The sequence below is a fragment of the Colletotrichum lupini genome, chromosome 8 (assembly GCF_023278565.1).
Source record: "Colletotrichum lupini chromosome 8, complete sequence".
Classification (NCBI taxonomy): Eukaryota; Fungi; Ascomycota; class Sordariomycetes; order Glomerellales; family Glomerellaceae; genus Colletotrichum; species Colletotrichum lupini.
Genome location: NC_064681.1, coordinates 1,549,339 through 1,573,113, shown reverse-complemented (window position 1 = coordinate 1,573,113; position 23,775 = coordinate 1,549,339). Strand labels below are relative to the sequence as shown.

The window sequence follows — 23,775 nt, the reverse complement described above, 5'->3', positions numbered from 1 at the left end:
GAGTAGAGACTCACATACTGGATTGCGAGTCTCTCTCTGTGCGATTACCGAGCGAACTAACTGTGTGTGCCTGTGTCTGATGTTTTTTTCCCTGCCTCTTGTTGAGGCTTGTTTCTGCATGACGGACCGCGTTTTTGTGGGTTTTCGCGCGGCCCCTTGGGTGATGTCTCGGGGGTGTTCTGCCGCGTGAAGGGGGGCAAGGCCAAGCACATGGGCAAGGGAATGAACCGGAGCAGACGAAGACACAGAGAGAGAGCACGGTCACGGGGTCACGAGCAAGGAAGGGAGGGGGTGCGCCCATGTTCGAGACGACGGAGGAAGTGAACGGTTGAGTTTAGTTCAGGTATTGGAGGATTTTTGTATTATCTCGGGTATTACGAGAGACGAGACGAGACGAGATGGATGGGTTGCTTTTCTTTTTGGTCTGTTCTTTGGTGGTCATTTGGAATCTTGAACGGTTATTTGGTCGGAGATTTGAGTGTTGGTCAAGAGGTAAGGAAGCTTTTGTGGGAGATGAATTTGCGTTTTGCGACTCAAGTCCTTGACAACTGAGTCTGAGCGAACATTGCAGAGAATATACAAAAGTTACGGTGGGTTTCGATGGGAGTGTGTAAACCTATGCGTGTGAATCGCGATATCGACATTTGAATATGGCCAAAAATCAGAGTTGAGAGCAGTGTTCTTTCATCACCGGAAACGCCCCGTATCTAACTGCGCTCTGTGGACTCTATAGTCTTGAGTGTAAAGAGCACTGAACATCAAGAGGCAGATTCTCTCTCGGTGGAATTACGGATATACGGACTTAGCGTTCACAGTGTGTAACTGTGTACGAAGTATGTATATCTGTTTTGTCACCCGACTCCTTTCTCTCAGTGTCTCCTCTCACCCCCTTCTTGACCGCCGTCTCGGTGTTTTGCTACGAACTAGGCTATATGATAGGGGTGTGTGTGGTTCACGATCGTGACCTCGCCTTACCTCATCCTCGAAAAAAAAAGAAGAAAAAACCGCGTGACTAAACCGTGTGTCCACCGCCCTTCGGGTTGGGGTCAAGGGAAAAGAGGGGTAAGGTAATGCTGGTGAAAATTCTGCAACGCGTCTTTTTCTTCTTATGTTTCTCGTGACTTCCAAGACTGGTTGGGAGAAAGAGGGAGAAGTGACACGGTAGTTAGCAAGCAGTCTTGGGAAGCAAATTCGGAGTCTGGCGGGTGACGAGGTCATGATGCGTTTTTGGTGAAGAAGCAACGAGGGGGAAGGTGACGTTTGATGGAGATGGAGGCGGGCGACTGGTTAACGGAGACATGATCACCTTCTTCGTTGTTTTATATCAATATTGAAAGTCAAAAGTGAAGAAGTATGTGTATATATCCCGAATATAAAAGTAGGTTTTAATAGCAAAAGATCATTGACCAGCCTGGGAGTCGAACCCAGAATCTCCTGATACCTATATTCTCCCACATGTACTCGTACAGCCAGAGCCGCACGATTTAGTAGAAAGGGTCGTAGTCAGACGCCTTGCCATTGGGCCAACCGGCCGTTCGTTATTGGAACGTGATAGATTTGTTGCGGAATCTGGATTTGTGTGTGTGTGGTCCCCTTTGTGGAGGTGGGTTGATCTTTGTGGGCTTTGTGTTTGTGGACTCGAAGGTGGGCGCGCCGCCGGCACGGGAGGATTCTGGACCGTGGAGGGACGGGAGGGGATGTGGACTTTTCTGATGGAGATCTGCTTGCTTTTAAGTTATGGGTGATTTGATGGATATCGTGGAGGATGTGCGTTTTGGTCTTGGCTTGAGGTCCCAGTTAAACCACATGAAGTTGAAAGTTGCGTGTGGGAAGATCACGAGGCTGTGATCATGGTCGGTGTAGCTTGATCAAAACTCGGGAGGTCCCTTAGGTAGGACTGGATGAAAAGACAACGCTGCAATTGCTTGCTCTGACTGGGTTCTAGTATCTCTCTACTCGAACCGCACGTCGTTGCTTCTTTGCTTAGACTAGAGCGGCAGACATGGGCCCGTGAAAATGGCCTGAGTGTTGAACTATGAGAACTCTGGTGAAGAGCATAACGGGCTAGACCTCTTGGTAGCGTGGATTCATTTGGCTCTATCTCTTTAGTCCCATAAGTGTTTGACGAAGAAGAACATCAGGTTGCCCTCTCCGGTGGCGCTCGACGGTCCAAGACGCGTCAGAGTCATCATATCGGCTGCTCCGGCTTCATTACGATTCCATGTCTTCATCGAACCTCAAGTTGGATCTTGCTAGAACTACGGCGTAGATGGCTATTATTTTGCTTTGTGGAATCGAATCACTTTCCTTCATAGCACGATCCATGCTGGTTTCTGCAGATATTCCGGGAGGATTGGTCTTGAAATAGTTTGCGGCGATGACTCTAGACAAGGCTACGGTGCCGAGACGTCGAGTATGAGACGGGCCACCCAGCTGAAGAATTAATAGACTACTGCGCTAAAGGCATGTTCTTCTCGGTTGACAGTTACCCAAAGCTCTTTGCCTGACGCATATCACGATATTCAATTAACCACGTACAAGTAGAGGCATTTCCAGTGTGAGAAGACGGAGACGATGGAACCCCGTGATGTGGAAAGTTTGACTTCAATCTTTGATGATGAGTTCCAAAGACACGTATGTGGTTGTTTTGTTGCTGATCCCGTGATGAGTCACCTGTGGTTTCCACAGTTACGTTTGGGAGTGCTACATTATCCCAAATGAAGCAGCCACGAAGGCTGTAAAGCCCGAAGAGCTAACATGGGAATAACTAGGAAAAGCTGAGTCTGCCCCAACGAGCCGTCTTTGTTTTATATTGAGCTAGATACAAGGTCACTGGGATATTCAGTCTATCTCTTCGGTGTGTGAAAGATGAAACCATGTCCGAGAGGGGGAGACGGAGGTGACGATGGAGTAAGAGCAGTTGTGACAACGGCTTGGTCCAGCAGCTCCCCTCATACGCAATGCCGCAAGGAGGAGTACAAGTGACATCTCAGCTTCCGAGCTCTCCGTGAGGTCAACGTCAATGGTAGTCGCAGGCACGTACGCGGGGCAGAAGTGAATGGCCGGGCAACGTCGACACGAGGAGTGTTGGTCAAGCAGAGCTTCATAATGTGAGAACTTGGCTTCTCAGACGCTGTTCCTGGTACCTACGAATAGTGCCAGTAATGAGGGTCGTATCGTTGCGGACTTTGTTGCCGCAAAGAAGCGATGGCTGAGTCCATCCCATACATCATTTCACCTAGCCTCCCCTATCGCAGTCTCAAAGACCCACGTGACCGGCCACATTGAATAAGAGAGTGAGCTGGTCACAAACCTCATAGATTGCTCGTGTCACACGATGGGACGACAACGAAGGTTCATACAGTAATAATCTTGCCTTCTTCAGGGTTGGTTTCCAGTCTACTGACAATCTTTGGCGCTGCCTCTTCTGCAAAGTCGTTCCTGGCTCAAATTTGATTGTGTTCCAATGGCCTGGGGCGGTCTCACATACGTTGATATTCTAGACAATAGTAATGTTAATATCATACCTCGAATACATAAGGGAGCAAAATAGAAGTCAAGAAGAGATCTCGAAATTGGGTTCAGAACTCCTTCATTTTCGCCAGTCAACGACTTGGTTGATACCTCGTCCCTACATACTGGTAAGTGCATATCGACGGCATCACTTTGTGGAGATCGGACACCGCATGACGTGTGTACAAGTACTAGTTGCCTGTCTTAGAAGGGGGTATGTCCAAGCTATGCAAAAGAAAACACTGTCTTCGTTTCGTCTCGCAGGCCTCTTATCATCGCCACGAGAGCACACTACTTAAACTGCATGGGGTCTTTGATGGTACGACATTCCGATACGGCCTTCCCAAGAACACATACAAAAAGCCCATCGAAGCTTTGGTACAGTCCGGCTGTGACCTATCTAAGATATTTCAATTTATCTATGACGAAGTCCCCGGAAAGCCCACAAAAGACCCAAGAGATGAGCAGACACAATCCTCGCCGCCGCCTAGCATGTAAAGAAAGCCCCCAAACACCTGATTGTCTCCCCTTTTGTTTTGTATTTCGTCGTACTTGTCTCGACTCCGGACGAGCTTGTAGATTTCTCAGCCGGTAGCTTTACCCAGAGACCCAACAACCACCCCGGAAGGAAAATTCTCTGTGCAAACAAATCTGGAATTCCGTTCTCTCATTCATGGACTTGAACTCTATCCAAATAAAAAGGCATACAACTAACGTGACTGGTTTCGTACACATCACTTCCATCTTCTCCTCCTTACAGCCCCTGAGATCATCCTCACCTCGCACACAGGAGCCGTTGTCAGTCATGGAGTTTCTTCTGCACCTCTAACCTATTTTGACACTGGGAGGGGAAATACTCGTAAGGCCTGCTCAAGACGAAAAGGTGTTAAAATCGCGCTCAACCCGCTCAGAGACTCAACCTGAACCTGGACCAGTGAAAGCTGCTTGCCCAGAGGCCCAGGTCCCTCGACTAGTCGGTGAGCATATCTACACCCAAACCCGGGCTTCTATCACAAAGTAGAGAGGAAAGGGCTCTGGTGCGACTTTCCTCGCATTCACGTCCACCACACTTCAGCAAAATAGAAGCTTGCCCTGAATTGTACCAAACCCTGCAACAGAGACCTCATCAAGCCCAATGAACCCCCCCCCCCCCCCCAAAAAGAAAAAGCAGGAGCTTTTCATATCAAGAACGCCATCTACAGACTGGCGCGTCAGTCTACTCCCGCGTCATTGTCCTCTAAGCGTAGTCTCTTAGGTGAGTCTCAATCGCACATGAAATTTCGTTCATCGGCACGACGAGATGGATTCAAGAGTTGACAAGTTAGCCTCCGCGGAGACGGTCCATGTATTGGTCGTCACCACCAATTCCGAATTTCAAAACACCCAGCTTTCACCGTGAGGAAATCAGAACGAGACGCCAACTAACTCATGCGTACGAAAAGAACAGAGGAGAAAATACATGGACAAATTACCTCCCTCATTGGCTTCTCCTCAACTATTCCCTTCTCCCTCTTACCCCCACAACACACACGTGATTCAAACAGAGGAGATTCCCAGATGGCTATACAAAGAGGACCACCGAACGCCAACCTACACGGGAGCTCTTACTGCTAGACAACCTTCAGACGAGTAGTCACTCCCAAGGCCAAACCATCTTCCTCTCCGTCTTGGTGAACCCTTTTTGGGGGGGACTTTTGGTCCTCATAAACAACCCTCTTCCACCATTACCGCCACCACTCCAAGGCCTTTCTTCTTCGGTCGCCGGAAAGAAAGGAGCGTGAGTTCTATCGCTCTTCCGAAGTTCCAGTGGACAAGGATGCATCACCCCCTGAGAACTCAGGATAGCTCGAGGGGTGGGTGTGGAGGGGTGGGGGTTGGTTTCCTACTCCAATACACAAAGGCCGAGATATCACCAAACGAGACAAGAGAACCTCAACCGAGCCGCGAGGAAAGGCGTCACGACGAGGCAGGGGCAAACACGGACACTCGGGATTCAGTCATGGGCTAGCGTCATCTGCTCGAACCGTCGAAGTGTGTTCACGCAGCAGACGAAATTCCGAAACAGTCTTGTATAGTGTAATCCCGTCGTTGACCAAAATCTCTCAGACTTGTCCCCTGCCTTCGACCCAGCAAAGAGTCTTATAAAAGCTAGGATCGAAATTACTCGACGATACGCAGATTCCCTTGGTCAGGAACAGATAACAAGAATCAAGCATCACGCAAATGAAGAATTTGCCCACTGCAAAACCAATTGCAAAGTCTGAAGGATTCTATACCTATCCTTTCCAGAGTATCGTACAGGTCGGGCTGCCAACTCGTCATAGTACAGACGAGAAAACATCCTAGACGAAAGGCCAAAGGGATCTTCGCAAGCTCGCTCGCAGTCAGGTCCTCCCTCCCTGCTATCTTCTCTCTCCCTCACTCTCTGTGCTGGTATCCGTTCCCCTTCTTCATTATCAAGCAAGAAAAACACAATAAAAAGCATCCCTCCACGCCTCACCCCGAGGTTTTTTGATATGTCCCTAAAACTCCAGAACACAATGTGTGCAGCCTTGCTACAGAAAAAGAAACGTGAACAATGGACCAAGAGGCGGTCAATGTCACAACCTGACATAATTCCCATGCCTGCGCTGTTGCCGCCGTAGTCGTTCAGGAAGGGCAATCTAACCCCCCTGAAGGACTTGATGAAACCAGAAACCAGTCGTCGCCGTGTTCGCGCAGGCCAAATCTTGGAACTACTTGAGCATGGAGTGGGTGCGAATGCCCTTGGGGCCAAGCTCGCTACGGAAAAGTTAGCAAAGCTACAATGATACGGATAGTGAAGGTAATGGAGAGGAAACATACTTATAGTCGACTCTGCTTAGGCTGGCTTGACGCTGAGCCTCGAGACCGGCCATATCGAGATTGTGCTGGCAGAAAGCGATGCGCGCAGCAACCTGCGCTCCCAGGAACATGGCCTCCTCGAAGCCGTTCTTGTTCCACTCGCTGAGGTAGGTGGGCAGCGTCGCCAGCTTGATACTCGTGGGCGTCTGGCTGTGGAAGTGATGGCCCGCAACGGAGTGAGTACCGTTAGGACCGGCATCACCGCTGGGACCCGGAGTGCCCTGGTGCTGAGCGGAAGCCGTGGTCGCGGCCTGAAGCAGGGGGTTGACGCCCGAGGAGCCGGCGGCGGCATTAGCAGGGAGCTGGTGTGGGGCGCCCGTGAAAGAGCCCGTAGGAGTCTGTGCACCGGTGCCAGTGGGAGTCGCGATGTTAGACGGCAGCTCCGAGGTGAACATTGTCGCCGTGCTGGGAGAGATGAGGTGGCGAGCCAAGAGGGTCTGGACAATGTTGTCCTTCAAACCACGGAGGCGAGCGCCATTGCCGACGAAGACAAGGTTGTCCCAGCACGGAGGGCGCATGTACATGTCGTCGATGCCTTGGATAGTGCGGTAGATTGTGGTTACGATGCGGTCGATCTCGCCACGGTCAGCAAAAGTGAAGCGCTCGAGACCGACCTCAATATCGCGGCGGATGCGCTTGGCCTGCATCTGAGGAGCACCGTTGGTGGCGGGAGAGGCCTCTGCAGGGATCGTAGCGGAATGGCCGTTTGTGCCATTCGTCTCGGGAGCCGTGACTGGGGCGGGAGCGGGAGCTGCACCATCCGTTACCGCTGCCGGAGCCGAAGACTCAAAGGGCTTGACGCCGCTCTCGGCGGTAGCAGGAACTGTCGCATCGGCGGGCTTGGTGTCATCCGTCATCTCAACGTCCTTGGACTCAGTCGCGCCACCCGCCTCTTCTTTCTTGGACTCTTCCTTGGTCTCTGGTTTGGGCGGCTGAACCTCCTCCATGACGACCTCTTCGAAGTGGAAGGTGTTGTGAGTTCTCTTGGAGTTGGGCAGACGAACCGGCTTCGCAGCCTCGGCTTCCTGAGTAGTCTTGGCTTTTCTGCCACCCTTTTGTTTCTCCTTCTCCTTCTTGGCGAGGAACTCACGTGCATTTCCGCTCGTCACAATGGACGCCACATCGAGAACACCCTCCTCGGCCGCCTTCTCCTCAATCTCCTCCTCGGCGGCAGGAACAATCGGTTGCGCAGTCGGTGCGGCAGGAGGAGCCGCCTCGGCAACAGGTGCGCTGGCAGGGGCTCCTGCCGTCTGAGCTGTCGGGAGATCCATGAGAATAGAGCTGTTTGGCGCATATGGTAGCACCTCGCAGATGTGGCTCTTCTTCAGCTGCTCCGCCATGTCGTATTTGAAGTCCTTGTCCTTGAGCTTCTCAAGGAGCTTGCGCGTGAACATGTCTCCGCCCGAGATGAAGCGCTCCGGGGTCGGGGAACCGAGCTCTCCATGATTGACCACGCGGCCGTCGTGTATACATGTGACGTCGACCTTTTCGTAACCAATATCCACCACAGTGAGACTGGGCCACTTGAGGCCGTACTGGGTAGCGATACCGCTGTGGATCATGCAGAGGGAAGGGGTGCGAGTCTTTTCGAAGATATAGCGCGCGATCGTCTCGGTGTCGGGGCGGCACCATTGAGGCGAGGCCATGAGCATGATTGGGGTATTGTGGTAGGTGGTGGTGAGCATGCTGTGAACATGGTCAAGGAACGCCAGGAACGCCTCCATATTAACAATGCGACCGCCTATTATAAGACATCAATTAGCAGCCCAAACGTGAAAAGGAGCAGTAGCAACCGAAAAATCGCACCTTGCATAGGGTAGACAGCTCCTTCGTCCGAGTCGGTATCCTCAACCCACTCGTAGTCATCATCGTCGGTCCGCGGGCCATCGATGGCAAGCGCGACATTGGCATTGGCCTTCTTGCGCTTAAAGGTGTGAAAGGGCCGCCACTCGTCCGTCTCAGCGTCCTTGAACATGCGTGTCGGGATACGATGGACGGGCGGGGTGAGCTCGCCGCATCCCAGCTGGGCCATGGTGGTCTTGCTGCCGGGACAGATGATGAGGACCTGGTCCTCGCGGAACTTGCCCGTCTGAGTCGACATTTTGCCGGCGCGCGAAGCTTTCTAAGCACCGCTGGGAGTGTCCGTCAAGTTGTCGTTGTTGTGCGCGGAGTTTCCTGGCGTGCGCGGGGTTTTGGCAGCGCCTTTTCTCGGAGTCTTCGTGGGGGTAATAAGAATCGTGGGCTGGCGAGGGCGCGGACGAAGTCGAGTCGCGTAAGAATTGGCGACGTGCTCAGAGTCGCTATCGCTGTTGCTGCTTCTGCTGCTGCTGCTGCTGCTGCTGCTGTTGGCACCTGGGCTGCCACTGCCACAGCCAAAGCTGGAACTGGCTGGGAAGGTACCATGGATGGTCCGAGCCACAGACATCGCATCATTGTTTCTCCGAGCTCTGCAGCCATTGCAGGCACATCCCACTTTGGTGTCTGAGTTGATTCTCATCTTGAGATATGTTGGGGTTGTGATGTTTGTGTGTGAGGAGAAAGAGGTTGATGATAATTCCGCAAATCTCAAAGCGTTAATGGAAAAGAAGGGATTGAGGTCAAAACAGGGCATGGAGCAAACCACCACCCAAACGGACCACCTAGGCAGAGAAAGGCACCCGGCCCTTTGCCTCGAGCTCTGCCGACTTCACCTTCATGAACGGCTTCACCTTTGTACGCAAGGCATGTAAACATGTGACTTCACAATGCGAGTGTGAGATCTGGAATCACGGCTAGTCAGATTGGTCTGAATGATTGATCATTATCTTTAGGCAATAAGTCGAAGACTAGGCTATCTGTCCTAGGTGACCAGGGGCACCCCTTTTATAGCAGTCCAGCTCCATTGAATTCTTTCACAGCACCTTGTTTGCTGTAAAGCATCGCCCCGATATCTACACACAATCCGGTCTCCAATTCTCTTGACCTTGTTGACCCTCAGGTACACTTCTGTGCTGGCCTTCCCCATGGTATGGTGTTGTTGGTGCCTCCTTTTGCCGGCCTATTTGTTCTGTACACCCATAAACGCCTTTTGCCTGTCATAAAGTTGGTCGTGATTTATAAACTGTGTGGTATCCTTAACCGAGGATTCCAGTCCCAAAATGTCCCAAACGCCTGGTACACATCTTGAGTGATGAATGTGACACCTGAAGGACCCCCAAAAGGTGCCATGGCGCCTGTGTCGCTGAAATGACTAGAAATAAACAAAAAGAAAAAAGAATGGTATCATGCGACATTGACTGTCTGGGAAGTGATGTGTCTCGACTCAAAGCTTGTAGTTTCCCTCAGGGATGTACCCAAGGGGTTCATGAAATCTTCCTCATCCGGGAAGGCTCCAGGTGCCATGGGCGTCGCCTGCTCAGGCTCCTGGATTGTAGGGGTTTGAAGGGAAGACACATCCTCTGTTTGTGACCTCTCAGTCAATGCAGACTCTGTTGTCTTCTTCTCATCCTCGAAAACATCCGGGGCCGTTTCTTGAATCGATGGAATATTGTCCATACCGCTTCGGATAGAGGCTGAATCGATGGATTGTCTCGGCGAGAGGGTGAAAGAGGCCTGCATGGGGCTGTGAAGATGGCTGACGTCTCCGATGTCGCTCTTGCTGGCCCGAGAGGTTCTCATGGGGCTTCTGGCAGGCAGAGGAGGAGGGATTCTTTTGGGGATGGTAACCAAAGCGCCCTTGGCGTGAATAGGGGCAGCCATGACGACTGCAGCAGGCTGAACAGCTGCAACCTCGAAGATAACAGGCTCTTCGAAGTCGTCGTCTTCTTCCTCATCCTCCTCATCATCAGCATCGACGTTTGGCTCATCCTTCTGGATATCCTCCTTATCGTCGTCGTTTCTGGAGATGATGCTAGCATCGTCCTTTGTGTAGATGCTGGAAGCCTTGGTAGCGGCGTCATCCATAGTGCTGACATCGGTGCGCAGGTGGTCATCGCTGTCAGTCATGACGGTTCCTTCGATCGAATGGCTTCCGCTAATTTGCCTCAACGGAGTCAAGTCAATCTTGGTGTAGTCAACCTCCTCAGGCTCCTCCTCTTCCTCTGGCTCCTTCAGAACGGGGAGGCTATTAATGGAAGCGCCATCTTCGCTCTGGCTCTGGCTCTGGCTAGGTGAGGTGAATGGCGTTCCTGTCTGGTTTGATTGTGTCCAAGCCTCGGACATCTTAGTGCGGCTGGTTTTGGTAGACATCAGGCTCCCTCGGTTACTCTTTGTCGTGAAAGTCTCGCCGCTCTGCCTGAACTTTGAGAATGCCGGGCTTGAGGGAACAGGGTGGAATTCGAACTGGTTGCTCGTAGGTCGGAGGCGTGTGCCAGCCTCTCGAATCTCTAGTCCTGCCATCTCCAGAGCCAAGACACCGAAAGGGTCAGGGTCCTCAGTGTTGGGGATGCCGAAAGGAGTCTTGGGTGATGCTGGCGAGCTCCTAGGCGTTTCTATCATGGCGTCTCCTGGTGCTGGCAGTGCCGAAAGCTTCTTGAGGATGGCTTGGTCGGCATCGATCCTTCCTTCCGCCTCCTTAATGACTTCGAACAGAGGGCGTGTCTCCTCCACGTGCCTCGACACATTGCCTGCAACCACGTCCATCGCTGTTACGTTGCCACCGTAGAATCTCTCATTTTCGTTGGCTCGTTCCGTCAAGATACAGCCATTCAAGTTAACGTTCTGAGTCTGTCCTCTCGCCTTCATGTATGTCAGAACGGTGTTGTCGAGGTCCTTCCACCGGCTGTCGACCTCTGTAGATTCCAGTGGAACCAGCGGTCCACAAGTGAGGCCGATGTCCTCTCCCAAAGTCAGAGTTGGTTTAGTTATTAATGATTCGAGGGCGGCAATGTTGTTGATTACCAGGACACAGTCGTAAATGTCAATGCCCATAATAAAGCTTAGTGAAGGCGTGTGGAGTAGGATGCCCGAAGGTGGCGACCAGGTGCCGTCAGCTTTTCGAGCAATAAGGATGCCTGAACCGCCTGATCCGGTCATCCACAGGCCGGATCGCATGCAGGTGAAAATGGCGATACCTGCTGCATTTTGCAGGATACGGGAGGGGATCTTTTTGAAAATCCGTGCTGGAGTTTTTGGTTCGGCGTTGGGATCGCTACTCGGCTGGTCGTCCAAAGGTGCGAGGAATCCGTCGGCTAAACGAGCACATTGGTGTTAGTGAGGAATCGCGGCATGATGCGGTCGAGCTTCAGCAATATCGTGAATCTCGCCAAAGCATACTCACAACAAAATGACTTCAATATGCGAGCGGCGCGCTCGCATTCGGCATCGAGGGTAGCGGGCCAGAAAGCCTCCCGACCAATTCGTGACGTTGTCGCTGAGACGAGGGCGTTGGTGGTAAGCGGCGCAGGAGGCTTGCTGGACCAGCGAAAGACCTTGTCGAGAGGAGATTTGATACTGCTTGCGGTGACCACACTGCTTCGGCCATTACTTGTGGTGCTGGCGTTGCTGGTCCGCCTCCTGGCTTCCCAGGATGGGAGAAAGCTCGAAACTCGTTGCATGGTGTTCGTGGCCCAGATTGGCGGTGGTAGGCTTATTATGGGTGTTGGTGATGTCTTCCTGTCCCCGTTCGCGGATGAAGACGGGGGTACGAACGCAGCGACATGCGTCAAGGTATTCTGCGGTGTTGCTCATTCACAAACACCCAGAAACTCCAGCTCTCACTAGATCCCGCCGGTATGGGAAGAAGTTGAAGAAGCAGGAAATAAAAGGCAGATGAGAGATTGGGGGACGAATTGGGCTTTGTTAGACAGGATCAGTCCAGGTCCACTGGGGTCAACTCAGCCTCCTCCACTTTGCGAAAGGCCGGGCGAAGCAGCGATTTTTGCAAGGTGCAGCGCAGGAGCGACAGCGGATGGCATACGGTTTGTAGCAGCGGCAGACTCACGGTTCACCACCCAAAATGCAGCGGGAACTTGAGATGGGAAGGGGAGGGGGGTGTCGTGGACTCGTGGGTGTGTGGGAACGTGTGTAGGTTGCGGGCCAAGCGGGGAGCAAGTGGGTGTGTGTGGTTGCAGACGGGGTGGGCGGAATTTTGCTGCTTGGGTCCTTGAGAGAGGGGCGTGGTTTGCCGACAAGGGAGGGGACGGGAGAGGCCTTGACAGACTTCAGAGAGAGAGAGACAGAGAGAATGGCGGGAGGGAAAAAGGAAAGGTCTGAAAGTGGTTGCGCGCAGGTGACGTGGGCGACGAGGATGACAAGAGACGAATGATCCCTGTCACCCTTGTTCGTGGACGGCGCCGGGCCAGATGGGCCATGGCTTGCTCGGTCCCAGGACCAGCATTTTGTTTTTTTACACCAGACCAGACCAGACCAAATCAGACAAGACAAGACAAGACCAAGTTCCTAAGACCAGAAACAAGACCTAGCGGTTCGCAGGCTTTGGTGAGTCTTGGACTACTTGAACGGCAGACCCGGGGCCGTCAGGATTCCGGAGAAAGCGCCCGGTGGAGGCAAGAGACGCGCTTCACAACATGAGAGAAATGGCGTAGAGGATGAGGCGAGTATCCGTAATGAGATCGGGCAGTTCAGGTTCTCATTCTCAGCCAGAATGGGCCGCTAGATGAACTCAGCCAGACAAGCCCGGGACATTGAGGTGCTGTAAGTTTGACAAGGTACCTCCACTGTCTATCTGTTTCCATACGTACTTACTGTGTAGTGACCTGGTAACCTTATTCAAAAGCAGAAGTGTCTGTTTTGCCCTGCGTTGAGTAATTAGGTGTTGCCTCGTGCGCAGAGAGGATGATGCGATGACTGAGATTGGGGTCAGGGGACCTCTACGGCAGCGGGAAGATGGCGGGATGCAAAAGGGTGAAGTCTCTGAGGTAAGGGTGACCACACGTGTTTTTCACACGATTCACAACTGGGAGATGTTTGTACCTGTCACCTACCACCTCATCAAGTAAGGTACATTCATACTTGGCAGTGCGGGCATACATCGCGGCATACGTTGGTAGACTCGAATCAGGTAAGGTGAGAAGAAGATTGAGAAAATTGGGTGAGCAACTGACCCAAAAGTCTGGCCCGATTCAGCGCATGCTTTAGGTATCTGATGCCTTTCAGGTTTGCACATGTCCCAGGGTACGTCAACCTGAGGCGGAGCCAAACTCTCAGCTGAGGTATTCGCAACCTAACCGCCGACTGAATCCGTAGGTACCGAAACTTGGGACTCAATACGTATTCGCACCTTAGACGCTGAGGTGCGTACGAATTCCTCAAAATGATCAGGCAGGCACTACACGAAGTAGTGCAGCCCACGACAAACATACTCACGTCGATGATGAGTTAGGTACCGGTATCCGTACGCGGGACTAAGACAGAGCACACTGCGTCAGGTACTTACCTACGTTCCTTGGCCGGGGGTTTTCATCAGCGCTGCAGCTCGGGCAGCCTTCACTTGCCGGTAGCTCCACGGTCTGCAGCCTGACCTTGGAGCAGTGGGAGCGAACTTGGCTACAACGGGACTGACAGCAAAGTGCATGCATTGAAGGATGACAACACCGTCCACATCTGGCACCAGGCTAGCGTGACTAAGTTGCTTCCTCCCACTCAGACGGGCCACTGGACATCGAGATGTGATGTGATGTGAGGGGAAGAGGAGCAAACTATGCAGTGCTTGACCGAGCTTGGGGGCGATATAGCGGATTGTATAGAAACGTGCAAGCAGCAGCCCGGAACCTCTCGGCAAGCATGGAGCACTTTGCTGACGGGCCATGCCTGTTTCCATTACTGCATGAGGGTGAGTCCAAACGTAGCTATGATATGAGATGTGTTGTATGCCCTGTAGTACGTATGTACGAAGATGAACCCATACGTTACGCTGGCAACAGCTGAAGCACGCACTGCATCACAGGCAGGAATCAAATACCCAATATGCGTCACTCAAACGCGGCCTCGGCGACTCGATTCGACATGCAGATCGCGACCTCGAGAAGATGGAAGAGACAGAGACTGGAAACCATGCTAGTGAACCCAAGGGAGAAAAAAAATATTGATAAAGAATATTGAAGAGGAAGCAAGCATGGCAGCCGCCCACTCATCCACCGCCGCCGCCGCCACAGCCAAGGCGAGCAACAACAAGAAAGAAAGGAAGAAAAGACACTATAGAGACAATCTAACCAACGTCCCCGATCAAGTACGTTCAAAGACACGACTAGCTTTGGCTTGCATAGCTTGCTTGCTCGGGCTGCATGGCCGCTACGCTTGAAGTGCCAGTGTCTTCAATTCAAAGCGCATTTGCCTGCATCGCCGCCCCCATTGGGTGAGACCATCAAAAGGTTTCCTGGCACGCTTAGGGTAAAGAGTAAGCGCAGGGAGAGAAACTCCTCCTCCCAAAGCATATTGAGATGAAACCTTGTCATTTCGTTGCGAGCCTGAGCTCCAGTCCAGTCGGCGTCCGTAATCTCGCAGCAAACTCCATTACCCTTCAACAGAGTCAGACCCCTTCTCGGAACCCTGATTGTCCCATTCGCCCGCCCGTCGTCCGTTGCCCAGAGCGTGCAGCAAAATGCACCCCCAATCCAAGACATGCACGCAAAGAAAAAGAATGGAAAAGGGTCTGGGCGCAAGCAGGCACACGGACGCTGATGGCGTTGGCGATCCCACTCATCTTGACTCTTGACTCGCCTTGACATGCAGCCTGATCCATGCTTCGGGCGAACCATGCTGTTAGCAGTGGTGCACTACACTACACTACCATAACTACCTGAGTCGGTGGGAACTTGGGTAATGGTGTGTATTTCCTGTAAGCGTGTAGGCCGCTGCCCGAGGAAAGGAATAGAGCGCAACTCCATATCCACGCCTGAGTTCTGTTCAATCCAGTGTTCAAGATGTCAATCTGTGCAAAGAGAGAAGAATATAGGGAGGGGGAAAGATACCTGCCTCGAGACATTCAGGGCAAGAACAAAAGATCGGCAAGTAGATGCCGTGCCTCACGTGTTGTACCTGGCGCTTGCCTTTTCGTTCTTGTCTGAGATGGTGGTGGTTCTTGCCCCAAAAGATGGGAAAAGCAAACACACGTCTTAGCAGAAGGGGGAAAAAAGGAAGTTGCCCCCCCATTTTGGCGCATGCCATCGACAGCAGCCACGAAGTCCAATGGCTTCTTCTTTGCCCATTCCCCGTCTTTGCCTTGTGTCTCTCCAATGGGCGTTGGGATTTTATTTTCCATGTCTCTCCGTTGTCTCTCGGCGTCGCTCTCTTCCAGTCTCTGATTCTTACTCATCAACGTCTTTCAAGTTTCGACCCCAACAGCAATACTACCTACCGTCCCAAGTGTGTAAGCGTACCTCTCACGACCTTCCGCTCCAACAGCACCTGCGAACCCCATGTTCCAAGTTCCGACTGCGCACCCACCGGCACAGTCGTCTTTGACTTTGAGGGGCCCGGTTTGCTGCAGTACCTTGCCTAGGTAGATGCAGTGACTTCTGCAACCAAAGACCAGCAGCAAATGTCCGAAGGAATGTGCTCCGTTTATCGCTTGGCCCATCCGACTCTTTACAAGTTCAGATCGCCCCATCACCCCACCGCTCGTCGTACACTTCGGTCGATTCGTGCTGCCAGCCAACGTCAGCTGGGTACTATGTATCGAGTACTTCTTGCTCCGTCGCTATCGCCGCCGTCATCCAGAGTATTGATATCACACACCACCCACACTATCCGTATGCGTACATGACACAGGCAACCTCTAGAAGAGAGTGGAGGCCCTAGCTCTGGCCCGCCTCAAGATGTCTCTTCGTCCCACCAAGCCCACCTCAGCTCAACGTTGCCGAACCTGACAGAAGCATACAGACGGCCTTTCGACAAAGACCAAAGGGTGTGGTATTCTATCCGGCGTTCCTGGCTAACGCATGGCCGTCGCTATCAAGTCAATATCGACGCAACCGAATAATCCATTTCCTCGTATGTGTAAACCAGAGCCTGCTTCAGTCAAATGTTGGTTTGTCACCAGTCCCTTCTCGGCTGCATATGATCAATTGGCTCTCTTTTGGGTCGCTCTCGCACTCAACCCTGCTATCACCCTCGTGTAGCGGGCGGGGAAGCATGGCTATGTCGACGTTGCTCATCACCCTCCGCGGCATCGATCGCCTCTGCGCTAGCTCGTGAAAGTCAAGAGGACGACAGCCGTGCTGACCGGCCACGAGCCGAGGAACCCTCCAAACCAGATCGGGCTCAAGGCTCAAGCCACCACAGGGGAACGAGAAAAGCAAACACTGCGACAATGAACCATTTCAACCAAACCGGGAACTGTTTCATTCCACCCGAGCGTGGTCACCACTACCGCCTCCGACTTTCCCGCGTGAATCGAGGCCAGCAATCTCCCTAGGCACCTGGAAGCCCACCACTCCATCGACTATGGACTACAGGTCCACAAGAGACTGGTTGCTCTTCGACAAACCGAGCGCCCGGCTAGCTGACGCTGCAGTGAAGTAGCATTGGCATCTGACGCTATCACACCAATGTCTCAACCCTCCCTTGGACCCGAAGAGTGCAGCAGATTGCACTGCCTGCATTCTTATCGAAGCGGGCACCGCAAGCATCCAAGCGTCTACGAGACGCTTTTGCTGCAGTTCGGAGCTGGCCTCTTACCTCGCCTCTGGTCTGCATCCACCCGGCCATTGATTCCTTACTCAGCGATATGACGAATCGACTACATTTGCTTCGCATGGCCTCCTTCGTCGTCGGCTGCCCACCTCATATGCCGTTATGTGTCGCATGTTTGTTCCACGAAACGCAAGAGCCAATCATCCAGCATTGATATTGAAAGATGCCGATTCAGCAGCAGGCGGGGTCACTCGCGGTTTCGATGCGATCAGCCGTTCAAACTCTTCCACTCTCCTCACACGCGTGTGACATGCGGGTGGAGCAGACGTTCGGAAGTACTTCGTAAGGCATGCAAGAATGAAAAGGCAGAAATGAGGGCACTAGCTGGTCGGTCTGAATATGTTCGACTAGCAGTCAAAACCTGGCGGCCTTGCTGGGCTGTCTTCCGGGGAGATCGGCCTCAGCAGCACCGGCGACAACCCCCGTACGTTTCCGGATTCTTCTACGGCAAGGCGTTCCAAGGTTGAGTCCGTTTATACGGGCACGCGCGTGGCCAACGCCGATGAAATGCCAACGGGTGATTGATGCGTCAATCAGCACACCACGTTGTCTCCGATTACGCCAAAATTCCGTTGGCCTTCGTGTTCCTTTGTGCTAAATTAGCGAGTTCCTTGGATTGCTTGTCGCTGGCCGTGGCAATATTCGTGTTCTCCGTCAAAGAAGCCAAATTGTGTATCAACGAGGCCGTGGATTCAAGGTAGCGAACGCGGATACGGACGATCAATTCGTCCCAACCACCTGGAAACTTCGCACATACCCCAGAATGCAAGCAAGGAAGTCCCACCCGGAAGCACAGTCCCACTCGCAGCATACCAATCAGATGCATGTTCAGAACCGCTACGTCGTCTCTCGACCCACCGCAGCTTGTTCACTGATTACCAACACCAGAAGTGTTTCTGGGAGGCCAAACCTCGACCACGACTGCATAGTTGACGCGTATGCTTGTGCCCGAAGAGCGGCTACAACTAACATCTCGTCAACAAAACGATGTGTCAGGTCAATCCACTGGGTTTGCAGTCATCTTTGGTAACCGGTGCGGTCAATTTGGTGGCTCCGCGCTGTTTCCTATTCTAGAAAAAGTTCCAGAGAAGGAGAATTCCCGACTGTCAACAAAAATTCGATGTTCGAGACTCATCTCGCGTGTTGTCTCTGCCAAATGTGGGAAGCCTTGGCCGTGGTTACCGTTTTGGCTTGACCGCCAGCCTCTTGGAGGCTTAAAATAGCAGGATTGACCTTGGACGTTGCTCCAGATGGGAAATGAAAATCCCCGCTTGTCCAGACGAAGCCGGAGATGGATGGAGCGGAGAGAGCAACTTCAAGAACAAGGTGCCACTTGGAGAACCAAGCCCCATCAATCTTCAGACGACCCGCTCAAGCTCGGTGAGCACTGTGGCACTGTCCAGGGGTTTCGGTTTGTTTTCTTTCACTCCTCCACTATTTGACTCACTGAAGAATGTTCGCCGTCAGGGGAGATGCGGGAAACCGCACGACGATGGAGACAGTACAGACAGGCCGGGTCCTCTTTCTGGTCTGGACTCGCCGCGTCGGCTACTCACCAGACTTGTGGCCAACTCCGACTTTTATTCAGGGGCGACAATTGGATTCGTGGGCCAAGACGCAGGGCGAGCGCCGTGCCCCATATGAGTTTCGAGCGCAGATGAGCCGTGTGCTAGATTAACAAGTTGTCGGGGCTCCGATTCGAAATGGTACGCTGTGCTCCGTACGTCTCTTCTTCTGCGTCGTCCTTGCAGGGCAAGGCGAGCCCGGACGGCCGCAGCCGGGGGAAAGTGTCTGTGCAACTGGCGCGGCCATTCATTCTGCCTGGTTGAGGTTCAAGTCGGATTCACCGGGTGCCAAGGACGGTTACCAAACGTCCATTCAGTGAATAATCTGGGATGGTGAGCCTAGAAGGGGGTCGGGGATGTCCCACAAATGTCGACCTCGCCTCGTGCGTTGTGGGGGGCAACTGACGAGCAGAAAAGGGAACCGAATGGATTTTCCATCAAGTCGGAGGCATTTGGCATGGGCCATGTGGATTCTGGACCGTTGCTGCAGCCTTGTCTTGGGATTCTCCGAGAGTTGTAGAGTTGAAGACTCCAGACTCCAGTGAATCCAATGAGCAGTGGTCGATCATTTGGTGGGAAAAGCTGAGAAAGAGAAGATATTGCACCAAATTCAACCTTCAGAGAACTCCGAGTGGAGCAAAACGGCCAGGGGGCGGCAGCGGCGCCCAAGCTTTGCCGGCGATCGTCACAGGTTCAGATTCACGGTTGTACGGGAACCGGGGCCACCGCGAGCCCTGCACTTTTTCTCACCCGTCCACTAGGCCCTACCTGCCCTGTCCCCGTTTAGCCCAATGAAGTTTGTGAGGAGAAAAACTGCAGGGAGAGACTGAGAGAGGGTTGAGCTGGTTTTCAGCTTGTCCTGTCCAAGGTCCAGGGTCCCTGCTTGCGCCGGGCAGTGCCAGATGCCATGAGGTCATCAAAATCCCTGCTCTCCTTAATCTCTCCGCAACAGGTTCTTCCTGGTTACCAAGCGGGTATGTAGAAACTCTTTTCGCAGTCCTTGTTCACCCCTTTCATTGCAGCTGGCAGCAAACGCCTAGCTTTCCAGTAGTCATCACTGGACGATAGTTCGGACAGATTTTCCAGTAAAGGCGCAGAGAGACTTCAACAACAAAAAGTATTCGTTGACAAACTGTTGAACGTTACGAAATGGTTTCTTTTTGGCCCTCTCTTCTAGCGCCGAAAATTGTTCCAGAATAAAGGTAATTGAACCCCAGAAAACCAGACTAAGACGCCCGCCAGTCGTAAAGTTTGCTGCACTACAGTGGGGTGTCTAAAGTTCGTGTGCAGCGCACAGTATCCCGCAAAAGTACTACTTTTCAACAGCAAATAAAAACTTAAATAGGATAAGAAAAAGAAATCAAAAATCACTATATAACTAATTAGCTATTATATTAGTATATATCTAAGTTGCACTATATTTTCCTCTATTATAAACGCGTTAAATAAATCTTTTATAAAATGAGTTTTAAGAGATTTTTATTATAGTGGATTATAGGGCTTTATAAGTGCGAATAGCACTGTACTTCTTAATAAATTTATTTTTATCTCAAACTCTAGCTTTATATTATAGTATAAAGTATTAATATAACGTATTTTAAAATATCTAAAAAATGGTTTTATATACTTTATATACTGAAGTATTTTATTAAAATTCTAAATTATATTATTTATACCTAAGTTAGAAAGATAGTTATAGTAATAAAGAGACGTAGTTAGTGGGCTATAGGTGACGCACTGGGAGGGTGTACACGAACTTTTGACACCCTACTGTACAGATATCGTACACGCCTAGGGACGGCCCAATGAGACGCCCATCATTCGCTCCCCGTTAAAAAAAAGTTCGTGGTCCTCGTGGTCCTCATGGTCGAGGCACAGATGAGATCGTACCCCGACTAGGATTTTAAGCTTCAGTCTAATCTCATTTTTTTATGAGGCTGAAGTTTTTGTTTACAACTGCTTCTTCAGCCCGCCGATGGAGCCAATGCCGTCTGCGACGTCGGCTGCCTGCTTGTTTCCCTTGAGCTGGTCTATGGCGCAGTTATCGTTAGTGGGTCGCGGAGACTTATCAAACGGTTCTTGGGGGTGTTCTCGACTCACCATCGACAAAGTCTTGTCCGGCCTTCATGCCCTGTGCCTGCATCTTCTTCTTTTCGGCTTCCGCCTTGGCCTTGAACATCATGATGCTGTTTTGCGCAAACGGGTGGTCAGCTTGAGGCTGGAGATTTTTGGGGACCTTATTTGTGAAGAAGAAGGTTTAAACTCACCCGACTTGCTCGATGAGGGGGTCGAGCATGCCTTGCTGGTAGGCGAAGGTGCCCCCGAGGAAGACGGCGAGGATGATGGCGAGGGAGATGATGAGGGAGTTGGTGGTTGAGGTCTCCATTGTGAGTGAGTTTTTGTTTTTTCGGTGATATGTACCGTAGGACCGTGTATGTGTGGTATGAGTATCAAGGGGGGGTGGGAAGGCGATGTTGCGCAAAGCCGTTTGTTAAATGATTTACAAGTCTAGAGATATCATGGCATTTCCAATTTCACTGTCCATTACTGCTCATTTATATCTTCAACTTTTCAAGCCTATCTCAATCCAAAAAACTTGATCTGATGCATAGCTTTCCTCTCACATGCAGGTTTGCGTGTGTGCAACGCCTACTTTCTGTGCCTCTCTGTCTCTATCTTGCGCGCGTGGTATTGAATGTGAGCGGGCGAGAAGAGGGATCGGCAATGACGTCTCCCCGTCCCCGTTTTCATGCCGGCCTGCCTTGCGTGGGGTTGGCTACGCCGCATGGAAGGAGGGGCCAGAACGCGCAGCCGGGAAGATCAGGGTCTCTGGGTCGCAAACTTGCGTCAGAGGGCGGCGAGTTACAGCAGAGAGAGAAAAAAGACATCATTCTTTTGATTCTCTCGGTGGGCTTGGTAATGGGGGACTGAATGATGGAGACTTGATTGTTGGCCTTGGTACGGCCTTTTTTCCCCCTCCATCGTTCTATTCTCATGCAGGTAGCCCGCCGGGCAGGCTGGAAACAGGGGTCGTTACTGGTCGGTGGTTGACTGTGTTCCCAACGGGGGCCGAGACCACAACTTCCCCCGCAACCTCATTCTGTGTATCCTTGGTAGGTAAAGCAGAGAGCTCTTTTCGGCTCCGAGGTCGTGCGGCGGGGACATTTCCCGCCATTATGACTTCAGTGCTGGGGGTCGTCGTCGTACGAGTTGGCTCGGCTCAGGACAATGAGCGGCTAGGATGGAGGGGAGGGGAGGGGTGGCTGGTCTGCTTCCCCGGAGCTGGACTGAACCCTGGGCATGGCGATGTTGGGTATCGATCTCATTGTGCATGAGATTTGGGGATTCATGGCTTTTGTCACTGTATGGTACCCCAAAATATCGGGGGGCATGTGTTGCCCTCTGGCGGTCTTATTCCAGCCTTAGCATGGCTATCAGCAGTGAATAGCTCCTTTTTCGAGTCCATGAGCTCGGCAGTTGCGTGGGTATGAAGTCCTCATCTCGGAGGGGGTTGGCTAGGCTGGTTAAAGTGGTTGCAGTTGCAGGGGCTGCGTGTTATATGATGCTAGGTTTGTGTTATATGCCAACTCAATGCTATTACACTACGCCGCCGCAATAGCCATGTTCGGGTATTTGTTCTAATGCGCCCCCTTTTGGCTTTTGGAGGCTGACTTGAAGGCTGAGATTAGCCGTCTGTTGCCGTTGAAAACTGTTTGGACTGGGAGCTGATATGTTTGCGAGTGTTATACCGTCCTCGGGTTGAGGCTTTCACGACCTCAGTTTGATGGGAATGTCATGGTATGATGCGCTCTGTGATGTTGGGGTTTGCTCTAACAGTATTCTATCTTGATAGAGTTGAAACGACCCGGTATTGGCTGCATACTTATCCCGCCGTGTACCTTTTGGGCCTTATTTCTCGGGATGGTGACAATTCTTGCATGAAGTGAGACCTGATTCTTTGCAGCTTTCTGACTTTGGATGTTGAAGAGCCGCTTACAGATATGATTGAGCTGTACTTATAAACTCATTGGTAGTCCGGCATCCTGGGGTGATTTTTTATGTCACGAGTCTGTGGCTGAATATTTGAGCGACGAACAATCGTTTTTTTGGTTCAGTGACTACTTGTCTCATCACAGTTGTGATTCAACTTGATAGTAACACGTCGTTCAAGGGTGAGAGAGACGGAGAAAGTGAAGAGGTTTGGCCAAGGCACCAGCTTGAAAATACGTTCAAGTACGGAGCAAAGCCCCCCTCAGGCCATGCTCATAACTAGGCTGGTGTCGTTCTGTGACTGTGTTCCAGCTTTCTAGTCGTGACGAGTACATACCTTGATGTTACTATGCTTGCTACACGATGGCAAGTCACGGCAAGCTCGTTTTGTCATTTGTGGAAGTGGCCATAAGCTCTTGGAAATGGGGTCAACTACTTCTTTGATTGGGAAATATCTACGGATCAAGAGTTCGGTAATTTCGATTCGCTCTCACATCTCACTCATCAAGATATCTCACTACCAGGCTGTTTTCTTCACAACCAAATTATCCTGCGCAAGGCGTTCTGGTATCGAGTCTCCCTGCAGGACCGAAAGCCACCAAAAGGCCTCACCTTCTCACACGAACTATAGAGCCGTTGTCCTACAGTGCAGTGCTTCAACTACAAACTGGCAGCCTCCTTCTTGGCCGTGACCTCAATCTCAACCTTCATCACGTCCTCCATCAACGCCGCCTGGATCATGGTCGCCGCGGGGCGGACGTCGCCAAAGTACTTTTGAAGCACCGGCCATGTCTTTTGAAAGTCGTTGCGGTCGGGGAGGATGTAGCGGACGCGCACGACATCCTTGATCTCGGCGCCGGCCTCGGCGAGGGCGGCGGCGATGTTTTCCATCGTCTGCTCCGTCTGCTCGACAATGTTGGGAGATATGACGCCTGTTGCGTAGTTGTAACTGTGCCGTTGGACTAATTAGCATATATGCCCCAACTGTACATGGTTGTTTATAAACCATGATATGAATGGGTGGGCTGGGATTGAGGTTGGAGGGAGACACGGACCCCGTGGTTCCAGACACAAAGATGAGATCGCCCGAGACCACCGCGCGGGAGTAGCCGATTTGTGCCTCAAAGGCAGAACCTGAGCTGATGTTTCTTCGGGACATGATGGGCTGAAAGAAGGGCCGAAGAAGGCTTGA

General features: G+C 51.9%; 6 protein-coding genes and 1 non-coding gene across 7 annotated transcripts; 1 reads left to right on the top strand and 6 right to left on the bottom strand.

Annotated features, from left to right (window-relative positions):
* Positions 1–1,403: 1,403 nt before the first annotated feature.
* Positions 1,404–1,533, bottom strand: CLUP02_tRNA266. The gene has a single exon. It is a non-coding gene; the product is annotated as a tRNA-Arg (tRNA).
* Positions 1,534–6,248: 4,715 nt separating this feature from the next.
* Positions 6,249–8,497, bottom strand: CLUP02_14935 (uncharacterized protein; the record flags this gene model as incomplete). The annotated part of the gene is made up of 3 exons (XM_049293861.1): positions 6,249–6,294; positions 6,358–8,137; positions 8,203–8,497. 3 exons carry the CDS (start codon positions 8,495–8,497, stop codon positions 6,249–6,251), a joined length of 2,121 nt encoding a protein of 706 aa, XP_049151007.1.
* A 21-nt stretch (positions 8,498–8,518) lies between these two features.
* On the bottom strand, positions 8,519–8,893 carry CLUP02_14934 (uncharacterized protein; the record flags this gene model as incomplete). The annotated part of the gene is made up of 2 exons (XM_049293860.1): positions 8,519–8,718; positions 8,749–8,893. The coding sequence occupies 2 exons, from the start codon at positions 8,891–8,893 to the stop codon at positions 8,519–8,521; spliced, it is 345 nt and encodes a 114-aa protein (XP_049151006.1).
* Positions 8,894–9,657: 764 nt separating this feature from the next.
* Positions 9,658–12,290, bottom strand: CLUP02_14933 (LAS seventeen-binding protein; the record flags this gene model as incomplete). Its single annotated transcript, XM_049293859.1, has 3 exons — positions 9,658–11,564; positions 11,654–12,058; positions 12,224–12,290. 3 exons carry the CDS (start codon positions 12,288–12,290, stop codon positions 9,658–9,660), a joined length of 2,379 nt encoding a protein of 792 aa, XP_049151005.1.
* Positions 12,291–14,035: 1,745 nt separating this feature from the next.
* Positions 14,036–18,672, top strand: CLUP02_14932 (uncharacterized protein; the record flags this gene model as incomplete). The annotated part of the gene is made up of 21 exons (XM_049293858.1): positions 14,036–14,167; positions 14,286–14,394; positions 14,457–14,563; positions 14,644–14,689; positions 14,813–14,984; positions 15,067–15,095; positions 15,139–15,172; positions 15,250–15,267; positions 15,324–15,395; positions 15,457–15,812; positions 15,869–16,121; positions 16,173–16,526; positions 16,569–16,853; positions 16,912–17,141; positions 17,177–17,271; positions 17,334–17,490; positions 17,566–17,725; positions 17,791–17,972; positions 18,025–18,211; positions 18,279–18,408; positions 18,481–18,672. 21 exons carry the CDS (start codon positions 14,036–14,038, stop codon positions 18,670–18,672), a joined length of 3,300 nt encoding a protein of 1,099 aa, XP_049151004.1.
* A 1,871-nt stretch (positions 18,673–20,543) lies between these two features.
* On the bottom strand, positions 20,544–20,979 carry CLUP02_14931 (uncharacterized protein; the record flags this gene model as incomplete). Its single annotated transcript, XM_049293857.1, has 3 exons — positions 20,544–20,623; positions 20,694–20,779; positions 20,861–20,979. The coding sequence occupies 3 exons, from the start codon at positions 20,977–20,979 to the stop codon at positions 20,544–20,546; spliced, it is 285 nt and encodes a 94-aa protein (XP_049151003.1).
* A 2,264-nt stretch (positions 20,980–23,243) lies between these two features.
* On the bottom strand, positions 23,244–23,742 carry CLUP02_14930 (endoribonuclease L-PSP; the record flags this gene model as incomplete). The annotated part of the gene is made up of 2 exons (XM_049293856.1): positions 23,244–23,532; positions 23,639–23,742. The coding sequence occupies 2 exons, from the start codon at positions 23,740–23,742 to the stop codon at positions 23,244–23,246; spliced, it is 393 nt and encodes a 130-aa protein (XP_049151002.1).
* Between the last annotated feature and the right edge of the window lie 33 nt (positions 23,743–23,775).